The sequence below is a fragment of the Pezoporus wallicus genome, unplaced genomic scaffold (genome assembly GCF_028554395.1).
Source record: "Pezoporus wallicus isolate ANWC-B61680 ecotype Strahan unplaced genomic scaffold, APGP_CSIRO_Pwel_v1 contig_642, whole genome shotgun sequence".
Classification (NCBI taxonomy): domain Eukaryota; kingdom Metazoa; phylum Chordata; class Aves; order Psittaciformes; family Psittacidae; genus Pezoporus; species Pezoporus wallicus.
The window spans coordinates 2,157,769-2,174,724 of NW_026637470.1; the positions used below are offsets into that span (position 1 = coordinate 2,157,769).

General features: G+C 38.3%; 1 protein-coding gene across 2 annotated transcripts in view; it reads left to right on the top strand.

The window, feature by feature from the left end:
- The first annotated feature begins 2,635 nt into the window (after positions 1 to 2,635).
- The window catches only part of KCNIP4 (potassium voltage-gated channel interacting protein 4), a 434,877-nt gene continuing 420,556 nt past the window's right edge, over positions 2,636 to 16,956 (top strand). For both annotated transcript variants that reach the window (XM_057405630.1, XM_057405637.1), the window contains exon 1: positions 2,636 to 2,829. In XM_057405630.1, coding sequence (XP_057261613.1) covers positions 2,769 to 2,829 — 61 coding nt within the window. In that variant the 5' untranslated portion in view covers positions 2,636 to 2,768. The remainder of the gene's footprint in view (positions 2,830 to 16,956) is intronic.

A 16,956-nucleotide genomic window follows, 5' to 3' on the forward strand; every position in this document is an offset into this window, starting at 1 on the left:
AACTACTGTGTTAGCCCTTTGCAGATGTCCCAAGACCACTGGGGGATTAGAAGAGACTGAAAAGACTAAATCTTTGAGTATATACACTTTCCGAGTCTGAACTTCATCTCATTCACACAAATAGGTAGCAAAAAAACCTGACAGGTCCTCCATCACAGGAAGGTGCTACCGCTAGAAATCATGAATATGATGAATACCTCATATTCACAAAATATTATTTTCTCTTTTGGATGAAAAATACCTCCTTGATCATTAGTCTAGCTTTAAGATTTAACACTTAATTTTATATATTACATATTTTAAACAGCTGAGGAAATCTGAGCTTGATTTGGACATGCTGAATCATAGTTATGTTAAGTCTTTCCAATTAGTTTACATTTGAGGGTAACAGAAATACGCTGATTCAGATTCTAATTAAGGAAATCAGATGGAAACTAAATCAACTATTTCAAGAAGAAATTAAAATTTTATCACAGGTGATGGAAGAAATTTTTAGCCATACATGTATCTTTTAAATATATGCTCAAGCAGTTAGCTCCAAAAGAAATATTTGAAATAAAGAAAGAAGAAAGGAAGGAGCAATATATTTTGAAAAGTAGAAACTAGAATGAAACTCTATATTCACAGAAATATAATTATATGTCAAAATGTAATTATATAGAAGGGATGAAATCACAGTTGATGTCAATTTTTACTGAATGTTATATAGAACAGATACATGGGCTTGACATGCTAATTGGAGGAAACCAAATCAGGTTTGGTAAACAATAAAGAATTTGCCCTTTAAAACAAATTTGGAAAAACTCCACAATCTGATATATATTTTGTTTTACACAGAGCATCAAAATGACACATATTTATGTCTGTCAATTACTGCCAATGATTGTCATAATGTACAGTTAGATAAAATTAAACCAGATGCTCATTGGCTGAAAATCTGCTCAGTTCTATTATTGCTATAATTCCTATGAAGTCAGATGATTATATACAACTGCATTAACTGAGGATTTTTCCACTGATTTTTTTAAATAGGTTTTCATTTTATGTACTGCACCCCTAATTTGTAAGTAAATGGTAAATAATACCATAACATCTAGATCTCACAGGCAGTGATGGTGAAAAGGGAAAATAGGTAAGAGAAGGTAAGACAAGGTAAGAGAAAACTAATATGTCTAAACAGCTAAGAAGTGAAAAAATTCAAAAGGATGTTTGGGAAAGACTATGGCTTTTTCCAAGAAAAGTATTTAAATCCCCAAAGAAGTATGCAGAGGGAAACTATCAAACTACTTCAAGCAAGGCCCGTAAAGAAAAACAGGAGATGGAGAGCAAGTGGATGAAAATAAAGACAGCAAGCAGAAAAATAAAGAAGGTGAGCTTGAGACAAACATGCAGATTTATGGAGATGACTCCGTTTACGTTTGTCACTTTCTTCTTTCTTTGACTCAGACACAACTGATCATAGAGAAGGCACACGCTACCTTTTTACAAACTTGGCAGACACTTCTGGAGCTTATGTTCTGTGCTGAGCTGCATACCTGTAATCCTTTCTAAGACACGTATCTAGTTTAACTGGCAACTGGAAAGGTATTTTTGATGTATTACTGCCACTGCTGCCTTAGCTCACTCTGTTATGACCAGCTGCTCATGTATTTGGAGTGTTTTTGTAACTCATGGAGTTCTGCTACAACATTTGGGTAGAGCAGAAAGAGCAAAGGTGAAGTGACAGCCATAAATCAGAATTGTCTTACTCTGGAAACTACATATATATGTCACAACAAGGACTCCTGAAAAATTGTGATAAATTACAGTTTTCTGTAAGGTTAGCTCTTGATAGCAAGGAAGCTCAAATCCTGATAATGAAACCAAATGCAGGTGCTTCAAATGCCTTTCCCTTCGTCTTAAGCACAACAGCCAAATCAGTCCTGATATCACATGGTTTCAGTGGAAATCCACGAATTTCCTCCAGCACTGTCCAAAGGGCCTGACTACATAATTTCTTGTCTGGTGCTATTTCTGCGCTCCACACGTGGCTTCTTAGAATTTCATATCCTATAGTATACCATAATTTGATCAAATATAGTGTTTTGTCAGAAAAAGAAAGGGTTTGATACACTGTGGGCATGCTCCTTCAGATATGAGCTGATGGCCGTCTTGGTGTTGGTGTTTGCAGTCCGGTCAAGCAACACGGCAAAGCACGGCAGCCGCTACCCCGACAGATGTGATGGCTCAGCACAGGTGGGACGGGGACTCACCCTGGCCGGGCCCTGTGTAGGTCTGCATCCCGTGCACCCTGCTGTCCAACAGGTGATGCCGAGAGCACCTTTGTGAAGCGGAGCAGAGTGGGCTGTACGGCCCCTGCTCAGGGCTTTCCCCACGGCTGCTCCCTCTCCCACCGACGGCTCCACTCCCACGTCGGCCCGGGGCGCAGGTACCGGTCCAGCCCCGAGGAAGGAGCCGTCCGCAGCCCTGCCGCTGCAGAGGCAGTCAGGCAGCGCAAGGAGCCAGGGGTCAGCTCCCGTCGCCCGACAGGGAAGGGTCGAGGTGGCGACCCAGAACCCCATACCGCGCGGGTAGCGAGGTAGATGGCGGAGGAGGCGTTGCCGCCGAGGCGGAGCCTCGCCCCGCTCCGCCGCGCCCGGCCCCGCCTCACCCAGCTCCGCTCCACCGCGGCCCCGCTTCGGCTCTTGCGGCCCCGGCGCGGCCGTGCTGCCGCGCTCCCCCGCTGCGTCCCGGCTCGCCGCGCCTCCAGGCGCCTCCTGCCTCCCAGCATGAATGTGAGGAGGGTGGAGAGCATCTCGGCGCAGCTGGAGGAGGCCAGCTCCACAGGCGGTAGGACGCGAGTGGCGTGGGGGCACGAGGCTTTACTTCCTAATTATTGTGGGGTCTCGCCCTCCACCTTTAAGCAGCAAGTCTTGCAACTTGGTGTGGGGTGAGGAGGGGGGAACTGCCTGCTTGCACGGGGTAAACGCATCTGTGCTCTCAAACTGTGTGTGTCTGTGGGGACAGTAAGCAAACGCTTAATGTCTGGGATCTCGGGCTAAGAAACCTCCAAGTCTTTGCGAAGCCCGCTGTGCGGTGCCTGCTGTCACCTAACTGGTACTTTTGCCTTTGCTGAAATGACCTGGAGGAGGGTATGAACCTCCCAGGAGGAACATGCACATCCTTTCTAGTTACCAACTCCCAGGAGGTAATTTTGATAGGTCCTACTTAACACCTGACTGCTTTTTACCTTTCTGATGCTTAAGTAACAACTATGTGATAGAAACGAGATTCTTCTAGTAAGCCAAAGGCTGGCTGGTGCCTTTCTCTTCTCTATGTTGCACATTGCAGTTGTGCATTCACCTGTGCAAAATAACTCTCATTTTAGGGAGGAGAAAAGAGAGATTTCCTGTTCTCCATGGTGACTGTGATGCCTGGAGTGTTTGAGTTTTCTCCCAGCATGGGTAGGAAATGAGTTATGCAAAAATTCCTTGGGTGCAATGTGTATAACAATGTTGTTGAGGAAGGTGTCCAGTTCAGTGCAGCTGGTTAACCAGAGGATGGTTGGACAGTTGATGAAAAACTTGCAAAATAGCCAGTCAAAATCAGGGGAAGCTTGTTTTCTAAGAAAAGATGGAGCTATTTCGTGTTTTCTGTTGTGTTGATGGATTTCTCATAAACTGTGATGCCAGTGTAGAATAGCAGTCTTAGCATCAAGTTGCTTGGAAGACCAAGCGAACCCAGCTTTATTGCTTCATTTCTGATGCTTCAGAATAGTCTTTTGCTTGCTGGAAGTCACTCACAGCCACATGTCCTCTGTTGGATTATACTTGGTTTTTCTCCTTCGTTAATGTCCCAGCTTTTCCCATGGGTAAGAGCTTGTAGCCCTTCAGATAGGATACTAGATCATTTGCTTCAGAGATATGGAACTTTTGTAATTGCCTATGCAATTAGTTTTAGGCTGTCAGCTCAATTGTTTAATCCATCTTTGCATTTCTTTAAAGCTTCAGAAAAAAAGAAATATACTTAGTCATTTTGGTTATCCATCAAGGGACTCAGCAAACAAAGCAATGTAGTGATACTTCTCACTGCTTTTCAGATCCAGCCCCCCATTATAGTTAAGACTTTTCCCTCCATATACCACTGTCACCCTTACAGCTCTAGTTAGAGATCTGAAAGTCAAGCCATTTTTCTGTAACCTAATGATACATCATCAGTGACAACACCAGGCAGACTCTTACCTACACACCTGTGCAATCACCATTCAGGACTGTTTGGGCTGAATAAAACTAAGGTCATAATTCAGACACAGTGGATTTGCACAACTGCTATTGAGGAATAATTTGGTTTATGGATTGTTACTATAAATTTTGAAACATAAGAAGAGTTAGCAGCTTAATATTTTATCTTCTAGATAGCAGTAACAGGGAAGTGTCTATATGAAAATTGAGTAAATATGACCTAAATCCATGTCATACAAATAATATGAAATATCAAGATGATATTTTTACAGAAAATGTTTTCAGTTGACCTGTGTATTATATGTGTGTTTTCCATTTTGGTTCTCTTGATATGCATGCCTTGTAGCTTTTAGGAATTAATGACAGCTTTAGCTCACTTTAGGCTTGTAATGGTGAACAGTAGTAAGATGCACTTTTGAACTGTTTCAGAATAAAAAGCAAAATCTAACGAAACATGAGTTACTGTAGGAGAAATGTTTCTCAAAAATAAGTTCTTGTTCCAGAAAGAGCACATGGAAAGGTAAAAGAACAGAGCTAAGATCAACCCTCAACTTACATCTCGTCATTAGCTTGATGAAATGTGAAGCTAACAAGTGTCTAGCTTTACTGCTCTGAGCTTTCTCCCTGTGTGAGAGAGTACATTGATATTCATCTTCCCAGTTTGTCCCTTTTTCATCTACACTTCTCTTTCCACCCTTCCTTTATCTAGCTCTATCCATCCAGGCTCCTAAACTTTTAATTTGCTTTCAGTGTCATTAGCATTTCTGAATGTATTTCTGTTGGTTGCTTAACAAGGAAGAATTTGGTGGATTTTTTACCTCATTATTTCTCTTCAAATAGAACCAGTGCTTAAAATGTTAGTTACTTTTAAATGGTAATGCCTGCCTTAGAGCTGTTACAGCAATTTTATGGTAGTGCAAGAGAGTCAGAAAATGAAACCAGCAGAAGTGCAACTGTTCCCCTATTTTAGTTTTCTAAGTGAAATAAAGCCCAAATACACATGAGCAGCTTAAATTTAGAAAATTATTAATGACAAAGGAAACATTTTGTACCTTTTAAGGAGTAATGACTCCCTTAACCTGCTCTTCCTTTCTACTCTATTGCAATTTGCAAGGCATCTTCTCCATTCAAGTTAATGTCAGTTGGAGCACCACTGAGAGTTGCTGAACTCTCTCTTCAATACTGAGCCACTGTAAGGGTGAACCTTTTCATCCTTCTGCCCCATGAAACAGCCTTTGTCAATGTCTTATCTGTGAGGATGTTCTATTTGTGCTAGTGATAGCCCAAACTCATCTGCTGCTGAGTAAAGGCATGAAGTATCTCGGCAAAATGAGAAGAGCAGAGGGAGATGATTATCAGGAAAAGTTTGTATAGGTAGGAGTAAGCTTAACCACAACGTGTACCATCGGTTCAATATCTAGGACAAACTTAAGCCATTGGGAATATTAATATGAATAAGATGCTGTCACAGCAACTGGTTGCTTTGCTTTAAGGTATCGTGAATTCAGAATGGGGATTGTGCTGACCAGTATGCCCTTCATGGATTTTGTAAATATTTCTGTTGTTTGAAAAGGACTCATTTATGACACATTTGGAAGATTTTCTCTGACTAGATGGGGTAGTTGCAAATTCTGCATGTCAGGGAAGAGGCTGTTATTTCTCAAGCGTATGCAGAAGATGGACCAAATAGTACTATTGAGAAGTGCTTATCCAACTTCAAGTTTACTTAGAGTTTGGTATTCTCTGTCATATCTATGAGAGATCCTTGTGCAATAGTGTTCACTTTTGCTTTCAGTGAACGGTGGTGTGCTCTTGTTGCTTGAGGAATTCTTAGAAAACAAAACAAGTAGTGCTAGAAGGACAAGAAACTAAGTATGGGAAAAACTGAACATAGAAATTTAGGAAATAGGAATTTAGGGATGCTGAGAAAAATAATGGAAGTGAGGAGAAAGTGCTCTTGAAAACAATTACAGGAAGAAAGGTGAGAGGAGGGAAATGAGGAAGCAGCTTCTTGTATACCTTGAGAAACAACTGGTGTTAAACAAAAGCATGTCCTATAGAGGGATACTGGAATCCCATTATGTATTGGACTAACCCCTGTTGGGATTCATCTGAACAATGTAAAGCAGGCAGTGACTTTCCAAGTGATTTCCACCAATACTTGCATCAATGTGAAGGCTTTGGTTTGTCTAGCAGTTCCGTCCATAAGACATGCTGTCAGTCAGGAGTTAGTGTCACTTTTTCAACTAATGATCTGTTGTCCTTAAACACTCTTCATCTTCCTAGGTATGAGAGACCTTCTGGCCATTTTATCCTACACGCTTGATCCTTAGTCTCTGCCCTGAGCCTTCAGTAACATGAATATGTTCTCACTGAGGAGCCATGGTCAGCTAGAAATGCTGCTTCCAAATGCCACATGTTACTGTGAAAGTTTCAAATCCACAAGGGAAAGAATAAACTAAATAGACTAGGAAGTAATTGATGATTTGAAAGAAGTAGCTGCGACATAATCCTCCGTGTAAAAGTTGGTCTCTGCCTCCATTTCCATTCCTGTATTCAGTGAACATGTGAAGCAGTAATTATATGCAGAATTCTAGTATAGAGGGCCATATATGATATGAATGCTGACAATACTTTGGCTTTCCGTCAATATCAATTTTATATCAAAATAAATATTAATTTGCACAAAATCCAGCTTTCCTTTTCATTATTCTCTATTTCAAGGTTACTACCAGTGCTCAGAGAGTTGATACCTAAGAAACTAAACATCTGGACAAATTTCAGGTGTATTGGGGTTAAAGAACTGACTCTTTCCAGTTGTTTTAGGTGTTATGAAGTATATAGAGGCATATACGGTATCTAGCAGTTAGTGTGGCCATAAGAGAAGTAGCTAGGGTTTGTCATGGAAAGCTTTTACAGTGTATCAGATAAGCACTTAGGACTCATGCTTTGGGTTGGAGCTGAATATTTGATCTGTGCAGCATTCATCTGTAATTCAGTAACCTATCCCATCTCAGCTACTCAGTTTGCCATTGTGATTTATTCGTAATCTTTGGCACTTGAAAAAGAAAGTATCTAAAAATACAACATCTGATTGCTTCACTATTACATAGATACGTGCATTCTTGCTAGGCTGTCCTGTTATCCTTCCCCCCACAGTTCTGCTTGTCCTCTATTTCAAGAACTGAAATAGACTGTATTAGAAACCTTGCTTGCCAAACGAACACTGGCCATTTATTGTCTCCTATTAGCAGAGGCCATTAATCCTATTTGAGATGAGAGAGAAAACATTGGCACAAAATTGTGGACTCGGCCAGGAGCCAAATCAGTTTTTCAGTGGATGTAGTTAATTCAATGTGAACCAAGTAGGATTCTCTTATCTGTTAGCTTGGGCCTATTGTGGGGTGTAAGGAGTGCAGATATAGAAACCATCTTTCTTTGGAGCACAGTGTGGCAGCATAGCTGGAGATAGTTAATAGTAGGGTTAATGGGCTAGTTTGTCTCCACAATGTTTGGCCTGAACTGTAGTGTGTGGTTGTGTCAAAAGTAAATGGATGAAGGGTTGACATAGGAGTCAAATTTTTGCTAGTAGTCGTCTTTTCCAGGTCCTGTTTTCTCTGGCAAGATCTTTGCTTGCTATTGCTTTGATCATTAGGCAGTATTTGGCCTAGATTTCCCACAAAGTACCCCAGATGGAATGTGGAAGAGATGCAAAAATGTATGCAATGTACATTTATGTATATATTTTTTGAGTCTATAACTATGGAAAGCATGGAATCCAATTATTTTGTGATATTGTTAATTATTATTTTGTAATTGATATTACAGGAATCTTGGGATCATATAGATCATGGTTTGTTTTGGGTTTTTTTTCCTCTTCATTTTCCATTCTCACACTCAACAGGAGGAATGATTTCTGTGTCATCACCTTTGTGCATGCAGCAGCGGAGGAGTTTGGGCTCTAGACTTGCTGCTATGAATTTGGGAGGTCTGTAGACAACTATAAACTGGCAGCAGTTTAATACATGTGGTTGGGTTGAAAGTATATTGGATCCATTTACCTCTAAGAATAAACCCAAACAGAATAAAAGCTGTAGAACTGAACACATACTGTGTTTTATTTCTGACAGCCCAGCAGAGACTTAATATGGTAATAAAAGGAGCTTTCTGTCAGAGGTCTGAAAATATAGTGTTGCTCTTCTATATTCTTTTTGACCTATAAACTAGATTTCTTTAGATTTACAGTTTATAGTTGTGATCCCCTGTTGTATGTTTATGATTTACGCTGCAGTGACAGAAACAGTGGTATAAAAGTCATGGACACTTATGTCCACTGGAGAAAGGCATAACAATAGGGAACTTTTAACCATAAACATTTCTCACTGTTAAGAACAATAATGCATATTTAAATGTTTGGACTTTATCATAGGAGAAAATATCTTTACGTTTATACTAGATGTTTTCACCAAATAAAGTGTAAACCCAAAAGCTTCCCTGAGCACAGTGAAGTGGTTGAACGACCTTAAAGGCTTTGAGTGTCCTAAGACATAGACTACTAGGTAGTTGCTATATTTCATGCAGTCAGTAAGAAATGTTTTGCTATTTTAATGACAGAAAAAAAGACCAATTTTACTGATACATTGTCTTGTTCTCACAATTTTCAGTTACCTTTCCAGCAGAGAGAGTTTTTATGAATATCACTGTAGTCATAAGGCTTTAGTAAAACAAATATTTTTCTTGTTTTTGAACCAAAATTTACTTTTGTTAATAACCACGGTGAAACATTTAGATTTATTGGAAAGGTAAATGGTAGTCATAAAACGTGATGATGGGTCTGATTCTTCACACTGTGGATTTTTTAATCCTTGCCAAAAGTGGGAACAACCAGAACAGCTCTTCATCACAGCAGTTCATTTGACTATCATGACTATTCCTATAAACCCTTTGAGACCTATGGGAATAATTCCATCAAATAAGGATTTTGTCCCTAATATTTCTGAAAATCAGGAGAACACTGAATCTGGAACTGAAACACAGGTCAAGTTTATGTGATTTCATGTAAAGGAAGGAAACTGCTGTGATGGAAGTCCTTAGCAATAATTAAAAGTTTTATAGCTCTGATATATCTGAAATAAAGTCAAATGACCAAAACCTTTTATTGAATCATTCATCTACATGTTTTACTGTAAAATGAACAGCACGTTTAGGCACCCCTTCTCCAGTCTCATAATATCTGCATAATACATGGAGGGTTTCATAATTCGTGCAGCCTAACCAGTGTTACCAAAGGTATGCTCACCGAACAGGTGTTGCAGTAATGTACTGTCTTCTGGCAGTGGGAAATGCTGATCCTAGTCGTGCTGGTACTTTGCTGTTTGAGGACTCCTTGGGTCAAATGTCTAACATGGGTTTTTTTGGTAAGAAATTCTGCTTTCTGTGCAATCTCGCATAAATGTTTCTGGTAATCCATACCAATTGATTTCCAAATCCTTGAACAGTTTTATTAAATAGAAAAGAAACAGTATAATTCATATGAAATCACTGAGTCACTGGAGACATAGAGTCTGCAATATTGACAAATATCCATTGTATAGAAATCAATACTGCTGATTTTTTAAAATTTATTTATTTTGTTGGTTGTGCTCCAAAACAGTTTTTAATTATTTAGTTATTATAAGAGTTATTGTGTCTGTTCTGTTGATTTGTATTTTAATTTAAAGTACCATTAATATAACAAATAAATTACGTTGCATTCTACATCACAAGCATTTATCAATTTACCAGTACAGTGTGATTTAATCACTATTCAAGAAGCTGGGAAAAAATTTGCAAAATATATGTAATTTTTGCTTTAAAAATTATATATAGTTATTTAACTTAGTTTTTTTTTAATTATACTACAATGTATGTTATAATAAAAACATATTGAAAGACAACATAGTACCAAACAAAAGATAAATATACTATGATGAAAAGAGCTATCATAAATGCATGGAGTAAGTTGTAATATAGGAAAAATACAGTTTAGCATTTATTTTTCAATTTTAACATACTTACCTGATGCACTTTGAAATGATGATCTGGAAGTCACACTCTGTGTAACATCTGTCCGATACAAGCATTGTTGCAGTTGGTTATGAAGGTTAGACATTCTATAGTATGTAGAAATATCTGTGCACATGCTAAGTACAATGAATTTGCAATCTGTAGCACATTTTCAAGATACTCGAACCAGTACTACTACAGTGCTTTTATGCATGAATGTTATTGATTATAGTTTCAAAGAACACACTAGAAAGGAGTGACCTTTTTTGCGACCGTTTGTTTCGGAGTGTGCCCAAGTGTGTTGTACCAACTGCTGCCAGGTGTTCTGCAGCAGCAGGTGCCCCCTCAATGCCCAAGTGCTGTGGCGGGCCAGGAAAACCTCTGCATACACACACAACACCAATCGTAGGAGGGACATGCTGTATGTGTGCACATGGTTTTCCAGTTTGGATGGGTGTTGGGAGAATAAAAAGTAGGCTGTGGGATTGCAGTCCCTGCCAGAGCAGGAAAAAAAAAAAGGAGAGGAAAAAGGCTGAGAAATGCCTTTTGTGTGTGTGGCTTCAGTGGTATCGGAGCAAGCCAACTCTGAGATCTGCTGTTGTATTACCTTTAGCTGGGGATAAATGAATTATGTTTGTCTTAAAATAATTATGAGAAAAATCAGTAAACATACTGTTTTGAAGCAATATAAAAGATGTGTATCAAGCAGATCAAGGCACAGAATCATTTTTTGTTGTGTGCTGCTAACAGTATGGTGGGTGTTTCCTCAGATCACCATCAGTCTGGAGTTTTGACAGTGTAGCTGGTTTTAACCTGGTGATACCCAGAAGTCCTTAAACATTCTGGCTATTGACTTGTATTTCACTGCTCAGTAAGTAAATGGTACCCTGTATACCTGATGATTCACTCTTTCTATTCTGTTCTATGTATCATTTTCCATGTTGATTTATCGACATTTGAGGTCATTTTGCTATGTTCTCAGGTGCAACGTTATAAAAAGTATCACAGGTTGTAATGCTGTCTATAGAGAAAAATAAATCTAGACTGTTTCTCTGGAGTGTTGTGTGCTGGCAGCATCCACCTGCTGGTAACTGAAACAAGTACACAATAAAGTTCATTGTTATTTTTAAAAAGATGCTGTAATTGAATGCATACACACACTGACACTTAGGTGCTGTCTTGATCTCTGCACAGCCACGGTCTGCAATCTGCCAAACCTAAGATGCCTAAGGAAAAAAATATAATAAAACAAAGGAGATATACCTGCAAACTGTGAGAGTGTGAAGTACAATTAATATGCAGAGAATCTCATGCTGCTGTTTCAGTAACTAGGTCTACTTGACGTACTATGTCATTCTTCAGTCTTTCTGTAGCTGATGAGGTGGAGTTTTCCCCTTTTGTTTTTTTTTGCAATATGCCACATTGTGCAATCATCTTCCCAGCCCATTTCCAGAATTGGGAAAATGTGAGAACTACCTCTGTGGCTAAGACCTATCAACCTGTTTCATTGTTTGCTTCGAAGCCGTTGCTTTCAGTCTCTCCCCATATTTGTTTCCCTACCTGGGAAACAGGGGACAGAGGTGTTAGAATAGAATAATTAGGGCTGGAAAGGACCTTAAGACCATCTAGGAGGTCAAATATCAGGATGGGTTTGATAAAAAGTGATAGGTTTTGCCCTGTCTGCCTTCCATTACGTGATGATGAAGATCCTCTTTGCAGGAGGAGCTTGAAACCTTCAACTCTTTCAGACAGTGGTTCCCCACTTCTGCCTCTACTTGCACTTGGAAAGCACATATGAAGCCCTCAGCTGAATGAGTACTTTCTCACCTTTTCTGCCTGATCTGTTACCTCAGAGCAATGCTGCTTTGAGGTTATGCACTTTTTCCTAGATTGGTTGATTGTCAGTGAAAGGAGAGTATGTGGTGGCTTCAGTGGAACTGGTTGTTCTCTAATGCATGTTTTATACAACTGAATGCCAGGGTAAAAAACCACACTGAGATTAAGGTGAAGAGGGAATAGGTGTGACTGAGGGTATACAGTGACATAGCTCTTTACATGGCACACCTGCTGTCAAGTTTCACCCTAATACTTTAAATCTTTATTAAACATACGAGCTAGCAAGACTTAAAATTATACAGATTCATACCTGAATACCTTGCTTACTTACTTACTTTGCAGGGTTGTACAGAATTTACACATTGTGTAGACTTGTAAAAATCTTTGCTTCAGTTGCACCTTTTGTTTGCATTCAGCTAATTTTCTGATACTAAAATAGAATAAAGCAATTCTATACTTCAGTATAGAATTATAAAGATCACTTCTGATTTCTAAAGTCTTTCAGTCATTCCAGACTTCTTGAGAATCAGTGACTTTTTTCCTTCCTGAAGATATGGGGGTGTTCAGCTAAAGCCCCATTTGTATTAAAAAATAACAAAACCCAAACAACTCTACTGATAATTTAATTTCATGATTTACATTACCAGGGTTCAAAACTGACTGACTGTACTTAGAAATGCAAAAGCAAAAAAGTTTTGACCTGTTCAGAATGGAACGTAAAGCTACTTGAAACATATCAGTACCTTTCTAACATCTTATTAAACAGTGCTTTATCAACAGTCACTTTCATCAACAGCACTTTAAATTACTACTAGACTGATAATCTGTTAGGACATTTTCAATTAAATAATTCAGAAGAAAGTAGGCTTTTTGTGTGTATTTTTTTCCTTTCAAGAGCCCAAAACATTAATAGTGTGCTTTCACATATGCTGCATCACAAAGAGTACATACAGACATGCTTTCAGATGAGAGACAATTTCTCATTGAAAACAAACAAGAAAAAGTTGATGTCATTGTCAAACCACTATTTAGTAAGTGGCAACTTACAATGCTGATCATGTAGATCGTATATCATCCATTTTGCAGGTGTAGTGTTGAAAGAAATGTGTATTCAATAGTGAACATACACTTAATTAGATAAACTGGTACCAATTTCTTGTTGCAGTAACACTAAACTGATGGTCTGTGTTCCAAGAAGAGTATGTATTGATCAAGTGCACCTTGCACTGGAGCAATTAATTTAGATCTTTTCTACTTATCAGTGCCTGCTTTTTGACTTGAAGGCCTGATCTTACAATAGTTGCAATATAGCGTGCTGTTTACAACTGAGAATCACCCTGTTAAGAAATATACTTGGTCATAAGTATTTGAAGAGTAGAATTTGGTCCTTCAGCTTCTTCCATGCCTTACGGAGAGGGGAAGAAATAAAGATTTTCTCTCTTCCTGTATAGTACACAATTTCATAAACCAAAAATAGTCTGTGGCTTTAGGGGATGCACAACTACATTGACAATACACCTTGGTATGCTAATATGATCATGTAATGCTAATATAATGTGAAAGAATATGAGAAACAAAAAGAGATATCAAAAGAGAGTCTGTTTCCCTGCTCAGAATACTGCAACTTCTTGAGAGTCAGTTGTTTGTTTTCTGAGAAACAGAACTTCTCAAGGAATGCTGAGATTTTTTGTGTAATATGATTTGAGAAACTTGTATTTTAAGAAGAAAACCCACAGAACCAACAAAGTTGTGGATTTTCTGACTAAGGAGAAAGTAAATAGCATATACTCTGTCAAGTTTCTAGGTTTATATTTGTCTCTAAATGGTAGGAAGACTGACTAACCAGGCTGGTTACATGGAGCCCTATGTAGTCCATACAGCCTCCTTGGGGCAGAAGACTGATGCAAAATCCAGCTCAAAATTTGTTATGTTTAATTTCAGTTGTACTTTTCAGAGAAAAGCAATAAAACCCCATTGAATCACAGAGAAATAGTTTGGAAGATAAGTTGAGAAGTCTTACTTTTTATCCTGATGGCCCAAGGCAGGATCAAATTTTTATATGGTATTTCAGACAGCTTTTGTATAATGTACTTAAAATCCACTGGTACTAGGTGCTTCATAACATAAGAATTTACTCCAGAATATCTTTTTCCTCATACGAAGTTTTCCTAGTTCTAAAGTAAGTCTTCTTACCTTTAAAGCCTGGTACACCAACGGTTGAAATACATAGCCAATATTTTACACTGCTGAAAAGGACAAAAGTGTTATTTTGTATCTCTTACAGACTTTTGTCTTGTTTATATTTTCAAGTGCAAACTGCTGCCCCTTTTGCATCAGCCTTTCACCTGTCTTCAGCCTGTGATTTAAAATGTTGAGCAGTGTCACACTTCTAAGATACACGAGTCTTACATAAACAGTTTTTCCTCCCCTCAGTGTTTCTGTAGAGATAGATTATTTCTCTGGAACTCTACTTGGTGTCTTCTACTTTAAAAATGATAGCTAGTCTTTGAATGTTGCTTTTTATTTTTTAACTTCCAAACCTGTTGGAAGCTTGCTGACAACAGTGCTTGAAATTGAAAAAAAGTATGGTACAGACTTCAACTTAGATCCAGGAGTTTTGGCCTTGCATAAAGGAGAGATTCCAACTTGCCTCCGTTGATGGTAATTCTACCCATCATGCAAGAGCTCTTTAAGAGTTATTGCTTCCATGGATATGAGATCAGCAGCTCCCAGTTCCTGTTGGGTCTGAGGATCAGTCAGTATAGAATAAGTTACATCCTTGCAGTGCAGCAAATCTTTTGACCTTTGTATGAAGCAGCTCTCAAGAATTGGGGATGTGATAGCAGTCATTGTCTTACAAGAAGTAATAGACATCAACTTTACCTCATTTCTGTGGGAAGCTGGATGAAACACTGCAGGGATCCTCAAGGGCCTCCAGAACTTCTCTTTTATGAGCTGAACAGGTATTCCAAATAAATGAAACAGATAAGTGCAACTTCAGTGTGCACGGATTTCCAGCTGTTGGATTTGGATCTTTAGAAAGGAAACTTTGTGGGAGACCTTTTTATGAACTGTATCTTTACTAAGAATATTTTAGCTCTTCAAGAGTCGATATGTAGCATGAACATCTTAGTTCTTTTTTCTATACATAAAAACTGAAGATGGTTACTGAAACATTTTCCAACATGAAAAGTCAATGTCACAGGCAATAGCAAAGCTTTTGAAGTTTCAAACATTTCTTATTCAGATTATTTTTATCAGTGCTGTACCATCTCACACTTGATAAGATGTGCCACCCCTTTTATGAATGTCTTTACCAAATGTTATTATAATGATAAAATACAGTGTGCTCTCATATTTTTCAAGGCTGATGTATCTAGGAAGCTTTAATCAGGAAAGATGTAATATATTTCAACTTTGGTATGAGAGTCAACCTTTTTACTTTTAATTTTGGGCTTACATACTCCAAAAATACAAACTTTTGCCTAATTAAAACCACCATTAGGATGGCACTTGCATACAAATGGCCATACAATATTTATTAGCTACCTTTTGCAAAGTCATTTTTATGCTTTAATAGTTTAGGGATATGGTTCTTTAAGTTTGTAGTTCCAGGAGAGTTCAGTGATAGCTAGTCTGTGGATGTTAATAAATTAAACTGTGTGTTTGTATTCAGTTGTGAGACATGATTCTATGTGATAAAGCTATTTCGGTGAGCCCGGGCAGAGGCTTTTATCAGGCAGTCCTGAAACGGCACAGAGTTGGCACTTTGACTTTATGCTATTAAGCATTCCTTGTGTTGGCCTTGCTGGGAAAATGTTACACTTGATTTTTATATGTATATATAGCATCTTCTTTTTTGTATACTTCATCAACTTCACAGTGTTTGATTCACAATTACTTTGTTAACATTAATCACAACTGATGTATTTTATACACTGTGTGTCTTTGCCTTCACAGCATTTATTCTTCCTTTGAATTTTATTTTAAATGTTCTGCAAGTATGTCAGCCTAGTGTTGCCTTTTTCCTTTAGAACAGCTCTGTTGGGACACTTGACCTTGGCTGGAAGTGAAGTGTGCAATGAATTCTATTTGTTGTGCCTCTTCTTGTATAACTTTTTATTTAGTCTAGTCATTAGTTTTTTATTAAGCTATAAAGCCAGTAATTATGTACCTTTGATAGTCTGTGAGGAGAGCTGTATTGTTATTGGATGATAGACTCACAATGCTTTTTAATCTGAATTCCTGACACCTTAAAATAAAATTACTGGATGCTTTCTGATGTCTCGAAGATTAATTCGTGATAGAGAAATTAAACTGAGAAGTCTTAGTAGGAAGATCCTAACTTTCTCGGTCTAGGCATTTGGGCTATGCCTGAATTTGGGAAATAGTAGCTTAGACTTGTATTGTGAAGTGGGGTTATTGAGTAATAATGAATAACAGTTTTTTACAGGGTTTGACTTCTAGCGCTAGTCTAGTTTGGCTGACTAAATACCTGCTAATAACGGGAGTCATTAAGTAAGCTTCTGGACCACATCTTCCCACATAGTTTTATCTAAAAGAATCCATTTCTGCATTCCAAGTGTATTTCCATGATGTGAACCAAAACATGGTGACTGGGAACTATTAGGTGACTTCTGAAAGCACATTTCTGATCTAAAAAAAAATGCTGGTATGTCTGCATGTCAGACAGCACTGTGGGAGCTTTGCCATTTTTGAGGGCCCAGAAATTGGGTGAATCTGTTGAATTACAATTTGATCTCTTTTGCAGAATCCAAATCTGATCCTTCCTAGATCAGGGAACTTACAGAGACATGCTTAGAGACAGTCCTAATATTTTAGGGATGTTTGTTAA